The following is a 17946-nucleotide window of genomic DNA, read 5'->3' as shown; positions in this document are numbered from 1 at the left end:
AAAATACGATGAGATATAAATTCTTTACTAAACACGTAACGAAGAGCATTCTAGTTCCCTTTTTTCTGAGTAGGGGTAACATTCTTTGCGAACGCGAACGTCAGGAGGGGGAAGTCCCCGATTGAAGCAAGGTACTTCCGGTACGGTCTACTTTTTAACAAAGTGACGTGACTTCAAAGTTATCATATTGGCCTAGTTATGTTAAATAAAATACATAGTGAAAGAGCGTGTAAGGCTTTTTATTATGGCGGAACACGCTGAAACATAGTCTGGGCTCCAGACGGAGTTTTGTAAAAATATAAATATTTGTGCACATATGGCGTTTCATACGTGTATTACTTGAGTTTGGATATATTTTTCAGACAAAAATCGCGGTCGAAATAAAAACAAATAAATAAAAAAAAAAAGACAATAAATACAGACTTGGGGCAAGTCTAGCTGAAACAATGTGTTTGACTAAAAAATGACTTACGCCTTTTTTCCCAATTTTTTTTTCCTTATACTGTAGAAGGATATTAGGCCTATTTTTTGTTTTGGTTCAGTTTTTAAAACCTGTCAGTGTTAGTTAGTGGCGGTAATTATCGCTGTTGGTTTCGATTGAACCCCCATCCTGAATATACATTATAGTGTTCTTATTATTTTTCGAACCTTTTGATATTTCAAACCTAGTAGGCCTACATTATACCGACTGAGTTAAGGTATACTAGAAGCTATACAAGATTTAAATTATAATCGATTATTGAAGTCCTGGTAATATTTTATTGGCGTTCCTCACAGGAGACATCGTTTTTTTTTTACATCAGTGTCATATTTTATATTTGTTTGTAGGCCTATAACCTTTTTAAGAATCAGTTTTAAGTATTCGTAATTTCATGGACTAAACTCCTTGGTAATTTTATGTACGATACCAAATTAAATCAACGAACGGGTGGGGTCGGTTTTCAATTAATTATAATTTATGTGCTCGATTCGATCCTCTCTAGTAAAAAAATACTATTTTTAGAACTTCAACCCATCATGACGTCATCATACAGTTTGAAACAGATTGGCCTAGCCCTCTTGCTGTCTGACAAACGACACCACCACTGCAGCAGCAGCACACAGAATATAGTGTGTGTGTAGTAGCGAAACGACACCGCCCAAGCTTTGTGAGTGTTTACGAAGTATACTGCACATATTTTAGTGAGTTTTCATTCTATTATTGTATTAATTAATGTTGATAATGTATATTATAATACAGATTGACTTGTAAACAATCCTAGTATCTTTTTTTCGAAATCTGTACTGTGTTTTGATTAGTAAAACCGAACACAAACTTTTGAGTTTAGGAGGTGGCTAGCTTGCTAGGCCTGAGAAAATCTCATTCTGTTTAGGAGGTCGCTTCGAAGTTGCGCTACTACCGTGAAGGCGACAAGCACCATACCTAGCCTAGGTTGGTTTCAAATCATCGAATTAGTTAGTGTTAGTAGTGGGGTGGTAGTTTTTCGGTAGGCTTACAACGACTAACATCTTTTCGGTCTACATTAATAAATCGTAAAAATTATAAATGTTAATTCTTAAAAAACACATTTGTCATTTTTAAAAACTCTTTTCTAGATCACAACCTGAATTATTATTATTAACTGTATTATGCACTTGTCAATTGTATGACCCACTATACGACCCCCGGGAGAGGTGCGTCATTTGTCCGATGTGCGTCATACTTTTGAATACCATGACGCACCCGTGCGTCAAAAAGGTGACTTACCTTTAGGTGACCATGATGCACCCATTTTGACGCACTGTGACCATGTTGTTTATGATATAGTGGGTGGTAAAGTGACGGACATTGACACACCTTGTTCATTGATGTGACGTACCATCTAGGTTTTTTGACGCACCCCTGCGTCAGTAATTATTTGTAAATGACGCACCCATGACGCACCTCTCCCGGGGGTCGTATAGTGGGTCATACAATTGACAAGTGTATTATGATGTTTTATATAAAAGAGATAACTTTTAGTGGCACAATTTGAAAGGAACAACCACATATTTTTGGCTTTTATCCTATATACCATGTATTACTCATTAAATACTTCTTCCACACCCACTTAAAATGTTTACCCTATCTGTAGTTCACACTAAATAACTACTCTACTACCCTGTTCTGGTTCAAGTTTGTACGGTTCCTTTTTTTTACTGTTAAATTCTTTCAAAGGACCTCATTGGAAACAAGTCCGTAGAGGACTTTTATGAGTTATCCTTGGCATCCTTCTTGTTTTTATTCGGTCTTTATGTCTCATGGTTTTTTATATATATTTTTAATTGTATGTCTGTGATTTTTTATGTACCGATGCCGAAATAAATCGAATCAAAATACCATGGTGGTTAAAAATAATAAAGGTTTAAACAGAAATTTATTTATTGTAAATGTTTTTCAACCCACCGGTACATTTGTTAGTATTTTATGGATAATGTATAACAAATTTAATTGTTTTACCTTCTCAATTCAATTTGACTTTTAGAATAATTTCTATACACACTCTGGGTTCACAATACATTTTTAAAGTAGGTCTGTAAAATTGAATACCTTAATAGTCCACACCCGCTATTTATAATTACAGTTTTGTGAATCATCAAGAATACATTATGAATGAAAAATAATTGATATAAAAGAAACTCATTACTACACTACCATATTTGGGCATATCACTACCATATTTAGGCATATCACTACCATATTTTGGCATATCACTACCATATTTAGGCATATCACTACCATATTTGGGCATATCACTACCATATTTTGGCATATCACTACCATATTTTGGCATATCACTACCATATTTGGGCATATCACTACCATATTTTGGCATATCACTACCATATTTGGGCATATCACTACCATATTTGGGCATATCACTACCATATTTTGGCATATCACTACCATATTTTGGCATATCACTACCATATTTTGGCATATCACTACCATATTTTGGCATATCATTACCATATTATTATTTTGGCATATCACTACCATATTTTGGCATATCACTACCATATTTTGGCATATCACTACCATATTTAGGCATATCACTACCATATTTTGGCATATCACTACCATATTTTGGCATATCACTACCATATTTGGGCATATCACTACCATATTTGGGCATATCACTACCATATTTGGGCATATCACTACCATATTTGGGCATATCACTACCATATTTGGGCATATCACTACCATATTTTGGCATATCACTACCATATTTTGGCATATCAGTACCATATTTTTAGGCACATTACGCTTTTTTGTTAAGTAGACAGAGCTTAAGTAAAGTTACTATATGAACAAATGGAGTTACATTTTTAGCTGTTTAGTTTGCTCTGCATTCACACACATCTTTGTTTATGTTATTGTTGCTTATTTGAATGTATTATTATAGTTTAGTATGTTTAGATTCAACCGGTTAGTGGCGGTTTCATCGCTGTTGGTTGTCAACTGAATAAAATAAAAATGTTTATAAATACATAAATACATTTGTTACATCAAATCCCTGTATGCCCCTATCAGATTTTATATGAAAGACCACGTCAGAGTTATATAACAACACAGTGGCTGGCAGTGGCATTATATTTTATTCTCTATTTTTTCGTGGTTTAGACTAATTTTTACTGGACTTTCACCTTAACCGTGCTTAGAAAACTGAATGAAGTTTATGTTCTCTAGTGCGTGTAAACACAGCATAGTAATGATACGTTACTGTATGTTGTGGCATTAGGTGCAATGTTCAATGTGGTTTCTATTTGGTTCAAACTTTTTCAATGTTATTAATGGTGGTGGTGTAGGGTACAATGTTCATTGAATGTGGTTTTTCATTTTCAAGCATAATGTGTGATTTGGTATGATTGTTACTTGGTAGCTACTACTGTAATAATTAGACTTATTTACTAATTTTACTTGTTTTGTCTCGTGTGCAATAGGTACTCTCATTTTACTTGTTTTGTCTCGTGTGCAATAGGTACTCTCATTTTACTTGTTTTGTCTCATGTGCAATAGGTACTCTCATTTTACTTGTTTTGTCTCGTGTGCAATAGGTACTCTCATTTTACTTGTTTTGTCTCGTGTGCAATAGGTACTCTCATTTTACTTGTTTTGTCTCGTGTGCAATAGGTACTCTCATTTTACTTGTTTTGTCTCGTGTGCAATAGGTACTCTCAATTAATGAATTTTAATCACTTTTTTGCTGTGGTTGATTTTTCCTTTGTTTTTGTATAACTTTTTCGTGTTTGATTGTTTTTTGTATAAATTTGTATTACTATAATGTCTTGATATTTTTCTATGTTAATGTCTTGATGTTTTTCTATGTTAATGTCTTGATGTTTTTGTGTACTTTTTATACCGAATTTATGTAAATGCAATACTTTCAGCTTCTGCTGCTTTTTGTATGTAATGTTTTTTTTATACCAAAATTAATAAATAAAACATTTCTATCATAAAGAAATAATGACTAACTTTACTAAAAGGAAAAAATATTTTCATGAGTGAAAACTTCTGTTTTAGAAAAGTGAGACTTTTAATGAATTAAAATATTATCCACATTCATTCAAAACAAACATTCAATATTTGTTTTTTAACACACCTACTATTCTAAAGTAAACCTCTGTTCAATTAAACTAGCGCTTCTGTAGGTAAAATGCGGTCCTTGGAATTTCGGCCGTGGATAGAGCAGTCTACTGTACATGTTTGTTGTCCATGTGGCATCGTTCATTTTTATCGAAGCTAGGGTGCGATTGGGAGAAAATAATGCACAACACATGAAACACTAATCAAACATTCACAAATGTGATTCCATATGTACAGTTACATTAATATGGCAAGGATATGCAAATGTGCTATAGAGTACTTACACATACAAGCTATTTTGTAGAAAGAGGATTAAGTAAAATATTAAAACATATTGTGGGAGGTACAGTAAATGTAAAGTAAGATATGAGTATGATGACTGTACTTAATGTAAATATACATTAGAAATGGTAGAATACTGAAAGTGGGTTGTAGACTTTTGTGGTGTAAAAAAAACAAACAGTGTGTTGCTGTTCAACAGAAGACGACTATATTAATACAAGAACAGTGTCTAAGCATAGAAGTAGTGAACTATATGGTTTAAGCATACACTGAGCTGTTATAGACTACAGTAGCTAAAAAAATACAGTATTCATATATAATTTAAGAATAGAAGATCTTTGTATCATAGATCTCTCTGTGAGATACTGTCATTAATAAAATATGGACTTCCTCATAAACAATTCTGCACTACCTTACAATTTCCTCTATAAATTATTGTAGCAGACATTTATTTGTTTTGATTGATTCATCTTGTTTCTTTATTTATATCACTGTTATTTTTTTTTATAGGTAGAATTATTTCATCAACATGCGTGAATACAAACTGGTTGTTCTTGGGTCCGGTGGTGTTGGAAAAAGTGCTTTGGTAAGTTATTTAAACTTAAGCTCTGTCTACACTATGTGTGCCCAAATATGGTAGTGATATGCTTAAATATGGTAGTGATATGTTTAAATATGGTAGTGATATGACATCATCATGTCCATATATGGGCACATCACATTTTTTTTGTCACATAAAGTTTGATAGTGTAGAAAGAGCTTTAAACATTGTCTATTATATAATATTATATAATATTTATTACCATGTATGCTAACATACACAGTTCTTTTCTTATTATAGACATACTGTACATTTTATTGTGCAAAAACTTGTACTAAAGCCAACAAATGTGAAAAAAAACTCTTTTTTTTTTTCAGACTGTCCAGTTTGTTCAAGGTATATTTGTGGAGAAATATGATCCAACAATCGAAGACAGTTACAGAAAGGTATTTTGTCTTAAATTTGAAAATTAAAATAAGAAGTCTTGTTCATATTGTGTAAAATGTGAAAATGAAAACAAAATTGCTAATGGGTCTCGTCTACAGCATCCAACAAATGTCAGCTAGATTCAATTCAATTTTATTCGAGCACATAAATAACAATACAATAATGGACGGTTGTAATATAAACTAAGAGAATATCAGTACTTTATTATTTACGATGAATATATTTATATTAATTACTAATAAGTATATTATTACTGCACAAGTTACTTACTTTCTTTTAATATTCTCAATTTAAATATGAACAGAACTAGGCTATTCTGATTTCTGTCTAGATAAAATTAAGTTACAGTAACATCACTAATTTATTATTTAATGATATGAATATTTTTATATTTGTGTATAAAATATAAACGATTAATAAGTATTTCCTTTTGTAATATTCTCAATTTAAATATTAACTGAACCTAGGCCTAAATTATTCTGATTTCTGTCTAGATAACTAGATAAAATTAAGATACAGTAACATCACTAATTTATAATAATATTTATTTAGTGATGATTTTTAATTAAATACTTATATTAATGATTAATAAGTATTTACTGTACATGCATAAGTTTTTCCTTTCTTATAATATTCTCTCTTTAAATATTAACGGAACGTAGGCTTTTGTCGGAATTGAAAGCAGCTGAAATTGCATTTATCCTCGCTGCGTTTATTTTGGCAGGAAGGAAAGCGCTACCTGTTAAATCTAGATAGCTTGATAGGTATCAGTGTTATATTACTTATAGTTGCTTTGGCCATTTTCCAAAACTAAGATAAATTGTCAGAATCAAAATTGGCTGAAATAACCAATTATTTATTATCTTTTAAGCGATTATTATCATGCAGTGGAAACGAGCTATAAAGCTCTGTCTACACTATCAACCTTTATGTGGCAAAAAAATTTATTGTGATGTGATCATATATGGACACGATGATGTCATATCACTACCATATTTGGGACATCACTTTTTTTGTCAAACTAATTGGATAGTATAGACAGAGCTGAAGTTATAGGAATACTAATAACAGATTTTAAAATAATGGATTTGAGAAACGTAATTGATTTTATGTTTGAACGGCCTAAAAGATTATTACTTAGCAGGTTTTATGCACAGAACAACATTTTAATTATTAAACTCATGCATTGTGGGTAATGTCAGCTCATTTATAGGCATTTTACCCCAGAATAATTGATTATACCGTATTTAAAATTCAAATCATGTAACGTAAGTACACATTCTCCCATCAACCATGAATATTATGAGAGATAAAATCTGCTGATTTTTCTGTTTTAATATTTCAAAGCTCTGTCTACACTATCAGACTAGTTTGACAAAAAGTGATGTGCCCAAATATAGTAGTGATATGCCCAAATATGGTTGTGATATGACATCATCATGTCTATATATGGGCACATCACATTTTTCAAATAATAAATAAAGTTTGGTATTTTAGACAGGTTAATATACTGTAGAAACTTATAACTGACTTCCTCATCAGCTACAACATTAATTACAAAAACGTATGCTCCTCTCAAATGTTCCAATCCATATATGGGCATTTTGAAATGCTGTTTTTTTTTAATATTCACATACTTTTTTCTTTAAACCACTGCTCAAGGTCTAAAAATATCAGTTAATAAATTAAAAGCATATTTGTGTTTGTGGTTGTTGTCAAGGGTGTGGTTAAGATCTCCATACTTTAGTCTGGCAGTCGTTATTTACGAATTATCATACTTTCATTTTTAATTCACAAAGCTTTTAAGTTGTTGATGCTATCCAAGATTATTTTGTTATTGTACATTTAAAACGTCATCATATAACATATAGCATTATCATCATATATCGTCGTGAGGTGGTTTCCCGATTAATCGTACGATCAAAACGGTACTGGGTATGGACTGCATTCTCTCTTTTCATTTAAAATTTTTACTAGAAAGGAATAAAGAATGAAACAAGTTTGAGAGGTGCATCACATTTAATGAATTATGTACATTTATAGTAACATTTAAAATTTTAATTAAATATATTATTAATATTATTATTAAAGATGTTGTCCCTTTGACTAATTCCAAAAAAATTAAAAAAAAAAGATTTCGAAAAAAAGTGGGTCATTTTGAAGTATCATAATAGTTATTAACTTTCACCTAAATATAATTCGAAAAAAAAATCATTTAACTGAAATACAGATGTTTTTTTGTTAAAAAAATAACTTTGACTTCCAGTCAAAGTTTTCGATCAAACATATCTCATAATGCAAATTGCCTTGTTTGGCTACTCTGTATGCATAATCATAAAACTTCCTCGCGATCTGTGTGAAAACACCTTCTCAACCGTGATGAGTTGTAAACAATTCTAATTAGCATCATGCATACAGTAATGCATACTCGTGGTTTGAAATCTTTGTTTACTTTCGCTCACGACGATTTTCCAGACGAAATGTAATCAAATTAATTTACCTGTTAATTACGTAAACTTGTTGTTTTTGGCTCAAATTTTCGACTTAAAGTGAATAACTTTAATATTACTTTGATATGGCCAATTTAAATTTAGAATATTTTGACCTTCATTTTTTTGTGTTTCAAGGGACAATACATCTTTAATTATTATATTTTCTAGTGTATAATCCCACCTCCCTAGAACACGAAATTGGGCTGACTTTGGGAGGTTTGACTATACCCAAGGAAACCCTGGTTCAGGAAAAAAATGATTATTATTATTAAGCATTTCTTGTAAAAACTTACCTGAACTGGCTAGAGATATGCCTACAGTACATCCAGACCAAAAGTCAATATTGGGACTATACCTGAGGATGTGCCTGTTTGTGAAATCAAACATAAAGTAGGGGGTGGGATTAGACCCGAGTATATACGGTATTACAAATATCTAAACTTATACTTATATGTTTTTTTTTAATATTTAAAAAAATTGTAAATGCAATGCTATGATATCGAAGCATATGCAACTTTTGTTTTGGTATTTTAGTCGGAAAATGAAGCGCCTCCATGACGCAACATCACATCAATAAAACATGTTGTAAAATGAAATTATGTAAAAAAAACAAAATCTTTGGAATATAAATGGAAAACTAGACATGTAACTCGTCACTTTGACGAGTTTGGTTATCCGCCGCGCAAGTGGTGCAACATTAACATTAAGGGGATAGGTTGAGGACAAAAGGAAGTGTTCACGTTGGCATTATGACCTGAACTGAAGAATATGATATGTTGTTATTGCTGAATTTTATTATTTAAATTCATATATAGTATACACAGTATAATCTGTATCCATATCACATACAGTGTAGAATAGGTGAAATTACGGGACCCGCTATTTATTGCAATTTTTTAACATGTTGACGGTTTTAAAATGAAACGCGAAGGTACCAATTCCGAAAGGAAATTATCTCAGCAACAACGTATTAGCGTGTAGAAGAAATTTGAATACGTGAAATATTGATGCGCGCTCTTTTAAATGTAATGAATTATGACGCAAAAGATGAAAATACGACCTTTTTTATTTAACTGGCCATATGATGACGTCACAACATCCGATTGGCAACATTTTTACATAATTTCGTATCTACAGTCCAATAGCTTCCAGAAAAAGTTTTAATCGTGATTATCACATTTTATTCTTACGAGCTATAACAGATTAAAATTTACTGTAAAGATGAAATTAATGCCACACGTGATTTAAATTTTTAAGCACGATGACGTAAAAAAAATTAAAATATTTTTAACTCATGCGAAAGATAGTTGATTGACCTAGACAATATCAAAATCGGGGTGAAAATGGAAAACGGATAAGTGGAGATGCGCTCTATTCAATGTGATGAGCTATGACGAAAGATACAAAATCCTAAATTTTATATTTGCGTGGCCATACGATGACATCACAATGTCCGGTTAGCCATATTAATACCTGATCCAATATCTACAACTCATCTACTTCCAGAAAATGCCATCCACAAAAAGTTGACCGTTTAGTTTAGAAATTACGACTGTTTTAAAAAAGGCATATTTTAAACGAATTTTTTAACGTTTTCATAAAAAACGCGCGCAAATTGTCCAATTCGACGTGCTCGTATGACGTATCTTTAAGTCAAAATTGTTTAAAATTTGGTAAAATTACTAGAAAAGGCTGGAAAAACATAAATCACGCGAAAAAAATACGTTTTCAATGCTACGTGCGCTCCGCACACGTAAAATTGTGCGCATGCGTGGGAATTTTTGACATGCTTAAACCGACATGAAACGCGTAGAAAGTTGATTAGAAATTAATTTTGCGCATTTTGAAATTTTAAATGCGCGTGCGCGCGTAACTTTGTGTAAAACACGCAATTTTTTTTCAACAGAAGGTTAGCGCATGATATAAATTAAACTTGTGCAAAGTTTCACTTTTAAATGTTATTTGGTTTTCGACATATGTTAAATACGAGAAAATCGTTAAATCGCGCGTACGTCACGTTGCGCGATTGTAAACATCATGAAAAGCTTCGCTTGACGACGTTACATAAATGTCAAAATGTTAACATAGTTAACAAAATGTTATGTTTGCAAGTTTTAGAGAAAAGCGTTACACAAAAATCATACAGAAAGAAAGAAGATTAAGAAAAAGATGATGATGATGATTTCGTACAATCACAAGAGGTTATCCTGCAACTTCGTTGCGGATAACCAATAAGTAGTTTCAGTTTGCAATGTGGAGTGGCTCTGTTTTAGTCAGGCACAGTTTATGAGTCCCCTGAGTTGGTTGTCACTTAATTTACTCATGTCTTAAGAATTCAACCAACTTGACCTTTTTCACTTGACATTTTGAAGAAAAATTTAACACTGTTAAAGTCAACAGTAAAATAATTCACTTTTTTTTTATAAGAGCACTCAAACTAAAGAACACAAAAGACAGTAGAACTAATATAATAAATTGACAATGGAACATGATTTGTATTTCCATGACTGAAAAATAGACATTTTTATAATGAAATTTAGCAAAAAAACTGACATCTTAGTCTGGGGAAATTTACTATTATATTACATTATACTGTAGGAAGTTTAGATTGTTAACACCTCATTATGTACTGTCCGGTGTTTAACGTACTTATTATTTAAACAAATTTTACCAGTTTCCTTTATGTTAATTGCTTTCGAGTTAAATAAACACTTCATTTTTTTTTCTAGCAAGTTGAGGTAGAAGGCCAGCAATGTATGTTAGAGATTCTTGATACAGCTGGAACGGTAAGTTATTTAAATACATCTAAAATGTTTGTAATGTAAATTCCATTGGTAGGATTGCTTCGTTTCTGGTGTGCATTTTCATTCTGTAGTACTTTCTTTAAATCTTTCTGCGTCACCCTAACTAGTATCTTCCATTCCAATAACAAATAATAGAGTTCGTTTAAAAGAAGAATCTCTGAATAGATTATATACTGTATTTCTGGACTGATATTAAAGCTAAATATCTAATCTAATAAATGACTGACTTGGCTTGCCATACCTTACAGCTTAGCTTGCCATAGCTTACAATGTGTACAACTTGTGTTGTTGGTATTTCCGCATCAACCTAGAAATTTCCATTCCAATAAAAAATGGAGTTCTTATTTTCTAAAAGAAGAATCTCTGAATAGATTATCTACTGTATTTCTCAACTGATATTAAAGCTAAATATCTAATCTAAAAAAATAACTGACTTGGCTTGCCATACCTCACAGCTTAGCTTGCCATACCTTACAACGTGTACAACTTGTGTTGTTGATGGGCCTTGCATGTGGCATTATATTAATACCTTAATGGGTTGTTCATCTTACCAGCTTTGTATACTTGTGGATTAATGCACCATTTAGTTGCAATTAGCGGTATTGCTTTCAAAGTGTCTTACTCTAACCATAGAACAATATTATATTTATTTTGTTTTTATTTGAGTGAAAAAAACAAGGAAGATTAAAAGGAAGGGGTGCATTAGGGAGTGTCCTTTACTCTAAATTGCTGTTCTCCTTAGTATGTAAAACAAAATTCTCTCATTCTTCATATTTTAACTTTGTTTATTGTTTTGCCTCTAGGAACAATTTACTGCAATGAGGGATTTATACATGAAGAACGGGCAAGGATTCGTATTGGTCTACTCTATTACAGCTCAATCGACGTTTAATGACCTCCATGACCTCCGAGAACAGATCATCAGGGTCAAGGACACAGATCACGTAAGATTAATTATTAAACTTCATAAACTTTATTATATTAAGCTCAGTCTAAACTATCAAACTTGTTTAACAAAAAAAGTGTGATGTAACCATATATGGTAGTGATATCCCCAAATATGGTAGTGATATGACATCATCATGTCCATATATGGTCACATCATTTTTTTGTTACATAAAGTTTAATAATGTAGTCGGAGCTTTAAGTGGATCTCTTCTGTCAAATAAGCAAGGGAAACTATGTTTTATCACATAGCCAACTCCTATTGAGAGGAAACCTCTATTAAGGGACACTATGTTGGTTGGGTCCTGTAGATCGTTATCACTTGATGACTACAGCTGAATACAAATGTACAGCAGAAAACATGTCAGTATAAACATTTGAATAATTTCTGTATAATTCATTTACAAGGCCAAATCAAGACAAGCGAACTCTTTTTATTTGGTCTTTTTGTCGAATAATTTGAGCAATGTAATTATTATTTTACGTTTTGAGAATAAAGATATATGTATTTTAATTTTTTTGCTTGATAGGTGCCAATGGTTTTGGTAGGAAACAAGTGTGATTTAGAAGACGAGAGAGTGGTGGGTAAAGACCAAGGGATCAACTTAGCAAGACAATTCAATAGCTGGTATGTAAATAACCATTTCTAAGTTGAAATATAATCCCTTAATTCTGAACAAATTTTCCTTTTGAAGCCTATGTGAATACTGTGGATTTGAACCCATGACACTGGGGTTGGCAGGCCAAACTTGTTGACCACCAAGCTACAGTGTCACTACTAAGATACTACAACAATATTAGAGGATTATAAAACTACATTCCTGAGGTTGTATTCACCATTCACACTTAGGCTAAGGGAAACAATTACAATTTTAAAAATCTCTTATCTAAGTGAATACTATTTAAGGGAAATACTTTAAAAATGTTACAATGTAAGTGAAATATCTTCCTTATGTGTGATTGGTGAATACGACCACTGGTTGTTAAATCTAAAATTCACTGGCCAAAGTTTTTTGGGTATTCATTAATAATATGCAGAGTAAAGTACTTAAATTGATTATAATGTTTAAATAAATAAAAAAAAATTTTTTCTAGTACGTTCCTTGAGTCATCTGCAAAGGCGAAGATTAACGTAAACGATATCTTCTACGATTTGGTGAGACAAATCAACAAAAATATACCAGACACAAAAAAGAAAGACAAAAAGAACAAGCGATGCGTTCTCATCTAGATCATTGTTATTCTTCTCTTTGTCTTTACATTGTAAGTAGATATGCTTAAGTAACTATATAACACCTACTGTATTAGTGGTTTTGTTAAAAGTGGTGTGTGAATACTCACTTGTGTTGGTCAATAAGTGGGTGGTTGCTCATGAGTGATTTGAACGACTGCTCTTGACTGGACTGTAGACATGCCACTTACCCTACTCTGATGTAATTGTACTGAATGCTCTTCACATTGAGATCACTGTGAAATAACTTATGTTGAGAATTATATGGTTGGTGTTTTGTTTTACTGAGCCCTCTGGTAAGAACAGTCTTTGAAGAGGTCTATATAAAGAAGAAATACATTTAAAAAAAATAAAGTTAGTGAGAGTAGAAACATACTTTGATTCCTGATAAAAAGGTATTTTATAGTAGTAATTAAAATAGATGAAATTCCACTTGTGAGGTGGTCATAAAGTGCTCATGAGTAACGCCACCTTTATAATGTTCTCTTTTTTATATTTTCTCTCTTCAGAATGCATAACCAGCTTTAAGCTGAGACCTGGTTTACCACAAGCTAGTGATGTCAATGAAAGTCTTCTATTACGTTGAAACCACCTCCAAATTTTAAATAATCCGTTTTTGGGGTGTTTAGATAATATTGAGTTATTATAACCGTCTTTTTTATTGTATTGTTTGCTTAAAACTCATATGGAGCAAAGTAAATTAAGACCATCATATTTTCTTAATGTTCAGTGTACAGTGTGTAATTTAAGTATGTGGCTATATGCACAGCAGCTGTGTGTATAGCCACAAGGCTGCCTGTGAATAGCAACTGTGTATAATTATAAGTAGCTAGAAGCATGATTTTGTTGTACACATATCCCATGATGAAATAGATTTCTATTTATCCTTGATTTCAATTGAAAACCAGGAAACACATGCCTACATGTGATTACATTGGTGATATCATTGCCTGACTGTATACACAGCTGCTAATTCATAAAGCCATTCTCTTTATTTAAAGTGATACAGCTTAGGCCCTGTTCAGACCCATGGCGTTAGACCGTTTTAGCGTACGACGCTAAAAGAATGTGTGTCTGAACAGTTGGGGATTAGCGTACAACGCGTTGTACAACGGTTGTAGCGTTGTAGTGGAAAACGGTTGATAGTACCGTTTTAGCGTACGACGCTACTGTAAGTCAACGTTGTATCCAATCAGAACGTTTCCTGTTATGACGCGAAACAAGGTTTGACCTAGGCTGACATCTTGTATCGTCAATGTGTGAGATGGATTTCAATAACAAAAAGGCCAGAATAAATAAGGCCTAACTACACTACAAATATAACTGTTACAAAGGCTACAAACTATTATCAACTGATTACCATTATATTTTCTAACAAATGACATAAATACATGCACCTTGTATTTAAACATAGGGACTACGATCCCATCCGCTTTTAGGCCTAGCTAGGCCTAGAGCCATTCACGCATTTCATTCAAGCTAAAAACTAGCCTGGGACATCAAGTCACTCATTCATACAAGGCAGACTAGACTGGACAAGTTTAATGCTGAAAACCCCCTAACTCCTAAAAAAATCAGTAAACAAACAAGGGGAGCTGTTTCCCTTTTATTAGCAAGTTAAGGGTTATTTTCAACCGACTGGACCAAAGAATATATAATCTTTGACTGGACTGGATAGACTAATCACAATCATTTTTTTCTTCATCATTACGAGGCCTGCTTTATTTTCGTAACACAAGAGCCTGGGGAAAATGTTTTTTACTACAAAATAAAAACAATAGAAACAGAAATTTGGCTTTACTATATTTTTCTTAAATAAATGCTGAGGTATGTTTTATTTACGGCAAATTTTGTCATAATTGTAGGGCTGAGATCTAGGCCTGTATACAGTGGAAATAATGATGAAAACACGTGGGTAAGAGCACATGAATATGCAACTAGAAACAACTTGGATGACGTACTTCCGTTGTAACGATAATCGTACGCTATGGGTCTGAACACCTCGTTTTTTTCTCTGCGGTTTGTAACGTGACCTTGATAGTAACGTTGTACGCTAAAACGGTCTAACGCCATGGGTCTGAACAGGGCCTTAGTTGTGTATGTACACATTTAATGAACCGTGGAATGTTGTCCATTTCATTGTTAATATAATGTAGGTCGCATGTAAACTGTACTGTGTATGCTTTAAACTTTGATAGTAACAAGTAGTTTTTAGTGTCTACCAAAATTATCTTTAAAAAATGAAATGTTTTATGATGTGCTCATTATATCAAATATAAAATGATTTTTTAAATATCCGATTATGTAAATACTGTAGTGGAATTTTTAGTTTTTTTTAAATTAATATAAAACTATTAATTAATTTTTCTGATATTATGTACCTATCCTAACAACCAATTGCAGTAAAATTATATCTGCACCAGTAAACAGATTTGTCTAGATTTCATTAGTTCAGTAACCCAGTTAATGCTTGGTTCCCACTAGAGACGTAACACAAGAGAGTTGATATGTTTGAATAATGCATCGCTTGTGATTGGTCAAATTGCTTCTTTGCATTGCGTCTCTAGTGTGAACCAAGCTTTTCACGTCGGAATAGACACATTGTGTTCACATACTAACTTTCCTGAGGTGTTATGGACAAGTTTGTAACTTCTGATTTCTAGTATGGGAAATTTGTCACCGACTCTAACAAGAAATACACAATATGTCACATGCATATAAACACAGACAATCTACATGTTATTTATAAATGTAGAAACTAATATACCTGACAAATTAAACATATCCAGAACTATAGATAAAATCTTGTTTGTTTTCGGTCCAACATGTAAGATACTGAAAATGCTACCCAGACGTACGTTGTATTAAGCTAATGCTTGTTGTGCTCTTGTCAGGTTCTCTCTTTTCATTTTTAAAAAATATAATTTCAGGAGCTAATGAATAGAGTTTTAAAGCATGGTTTGTAATCAGAACAATTGAATTTAAAACTGATAACATCTAAATTAAATTGTAATAATTTCAATTGTTTTATTATGTGTATGTAACTTATACTATTTAATTTAAAACGCTGTAGTGGAGAGAAAAAAGAAGTAAATTCCATATTATTCAGGAATTTATACTGCATTTTACGATGCCCATTTCTAGTGACATAAAAACCAAGTGGTATTTTAATACCTTTAATAAGGTTTTGAATTTCACCCATGCAGTGTGATACTGCAAACTTCTTATGGGGCTATAATGACGACATCATGTTGTGATAGCTTGATGTACTGACCACTTAATAAGAAGATTGTCACTAGAAATGGGACTAAGAATTTTTGGGATAAAAAACAAGTACCGTATTAACTTAGAATTAACATATTAATTTGATACTCAATTATTACACAAAATTTAAAGTGTTATATCATATATATTAATAATTTTATGCCATGCATCACTTGTAGTTATGGCGATTATGGTAATATGTTTTATCTAAAATGTATTGAGTTTGTAGATTATGCCTATATTAGATCTGACATGGCATACACTCTATACTTTGTTGGAGGTAATTGACTGCAATATCATTAATCTGCCTCTAAACCATTCGCTTAGTATAAAAGCTTGTCTAATTTCCTAATACAGAATTCAAACTATAACAAGATAATCTATAATTTGTAAGTTAATTTCAGAATCCATTAATTATTTTAAACACTAAATAAATATCTTGTATCTATTTATGTACTATACACTCAAGAAACCCCTACTATATCTTTTTATGATTCGTTGTATAGCGCTTTGTGAATGTATCTGCTGTTAGACACACACAGATATCGGTTACACTTTCTGCCACACTTTTTGCTGTTCTGTAATGCCTTAAGCTCTGTCTACACTATCAAACTTTATGTGACAAAAATGTGATGTGCCCATATATGGACATGATGATGTCATACCACTACCATATTATTTGGGCGCATCACTACCATATTTGAGCACACTTTTTTGATAGTGTAGACAGAGCTTTAGGTAATCCATTTGGCTGTTCTACACACATGTCTGTTTTGCCAGTTGTTTTGTAGTGCCTTTTATCATTGTGATTATGATGTAATGATCAGTCAATGTTGATTACTATTATTTATAATGTTTACTGTATAGTGTTCTTGCATGTGTATTGCATGTCATTATTTACGTTTCTCTGGTCACTTTTGTGAAAGCAGTTGAGTCTCTATACTATACTAATTTAGGTGTAAACACACCTTTAAACTTAAGTTTTGACTAGTGGGTTTATATCGAAATTAGTAAGGTCATTTAAATTTGTCATTTTTTCTGTTCACAATTCATTGTAATTTACAGGAGCAAATATGTTTTTATCAACAACCAACTTCTTTAAAACTTAAAATAAACTTATATATGGTGATAGAAATAGATGTAGCTTAGATCTAAAAAAAATATTAATTTGCAAATAAAAAAATAACAATTCTTTATACAGTATTCGTTTCTATTGCGTGTCTTTTATGTCTCCAAAATTATGAATAAAATTCAATGAATTTTTCCATAAATGGTTCATTTGATATTACAAATTCTACATGATTTCAGGATTAAGATGCAAGTATCAGACT

The 17946-nt window shown here is 32.1% G+C and overlaps 1 protein-coding gene across 1 annotated transcript; it reads left to right on the top strand.

Annotated features, from left to right (window-relative positions):
• Nucleotides 1–1071: 1071 nt before the first annotated feature.
• LOC140058362 (ras-related protein Rap-1b) lies at nucleotides 1072–17798 on the top strand. The gene is made up of 9 exons (XM_072103924.1): nucleotides 1072–1182; nucleotides 5402–5477; nucleotides 5810–5878; nucleotides 11101–11157; nucleotides 11979–12119; nucleotides 12651–12748; nucleotides 13216–13383; nucleotides 13861–14365; nucleotides 15445–17798. Exons 2-7 carry the CDS (start codon nucleotides 5421–5423, stop codon nucleotides 13349–13351), a joined length of 558 nt encoding a protein of 185 aa, XP_071960025.1. The 5' UTR covers nucleotides 1072–1182; nucleotides 5402–5420; the 3' UTR covers nucleotides 13352–13383; nucleotides 13861–14365; nucleotides 15445–17798.
• The last annotated feature ends 148 nt before the right edge of the window (nucleotides 17799–17946 follow it).

The sequence above is a fragment of the Antedon mediterranea genome, chromosome 9, assembly GCF_964355755.1.
Source record: "Antedon mediterranea chromosome 9, ecAntMedi1.1, whole genome shotgun sequence".
In the NCBI taxonomy this organism is placed as follows: domain Eukaryota; kingdom Metazoa; phylum Echinodermata; class Crinoidea; order Comatulida; family Antedonidae; genus Antedon; species Antedon mediterranea.
Note: the sequence above shows the minus strand (reverse complement) of the source record. Positions and strands in the feature narration are given on the sequence as shown.

Bases quoted from the DNA above. Each gene is read 5' to 3' on its own strand.
- LOC140058362 (XM_072103924.1), top strand. From the start codon at position 5,421: ATGCGTGAATACAAACTGGTTGTTCTTGGGTCCGGTGGTGTTGGAAAA. The intron at 5,478-5,809 runs GTAAGTTATTTA...TTTTTTTTTCAG, and splicing joins GTGTTGGAAAAAGTGCTTTG to ACTGTCCAGTTTGTTCAAGG. The intron at 12,120-12,650 runs GTAAGATTAATT...TTTGCTTGATAG, and splicing joins GGGTCAAGGACACAGATCAC to GTGCCAATGGTTTTGGTAGG.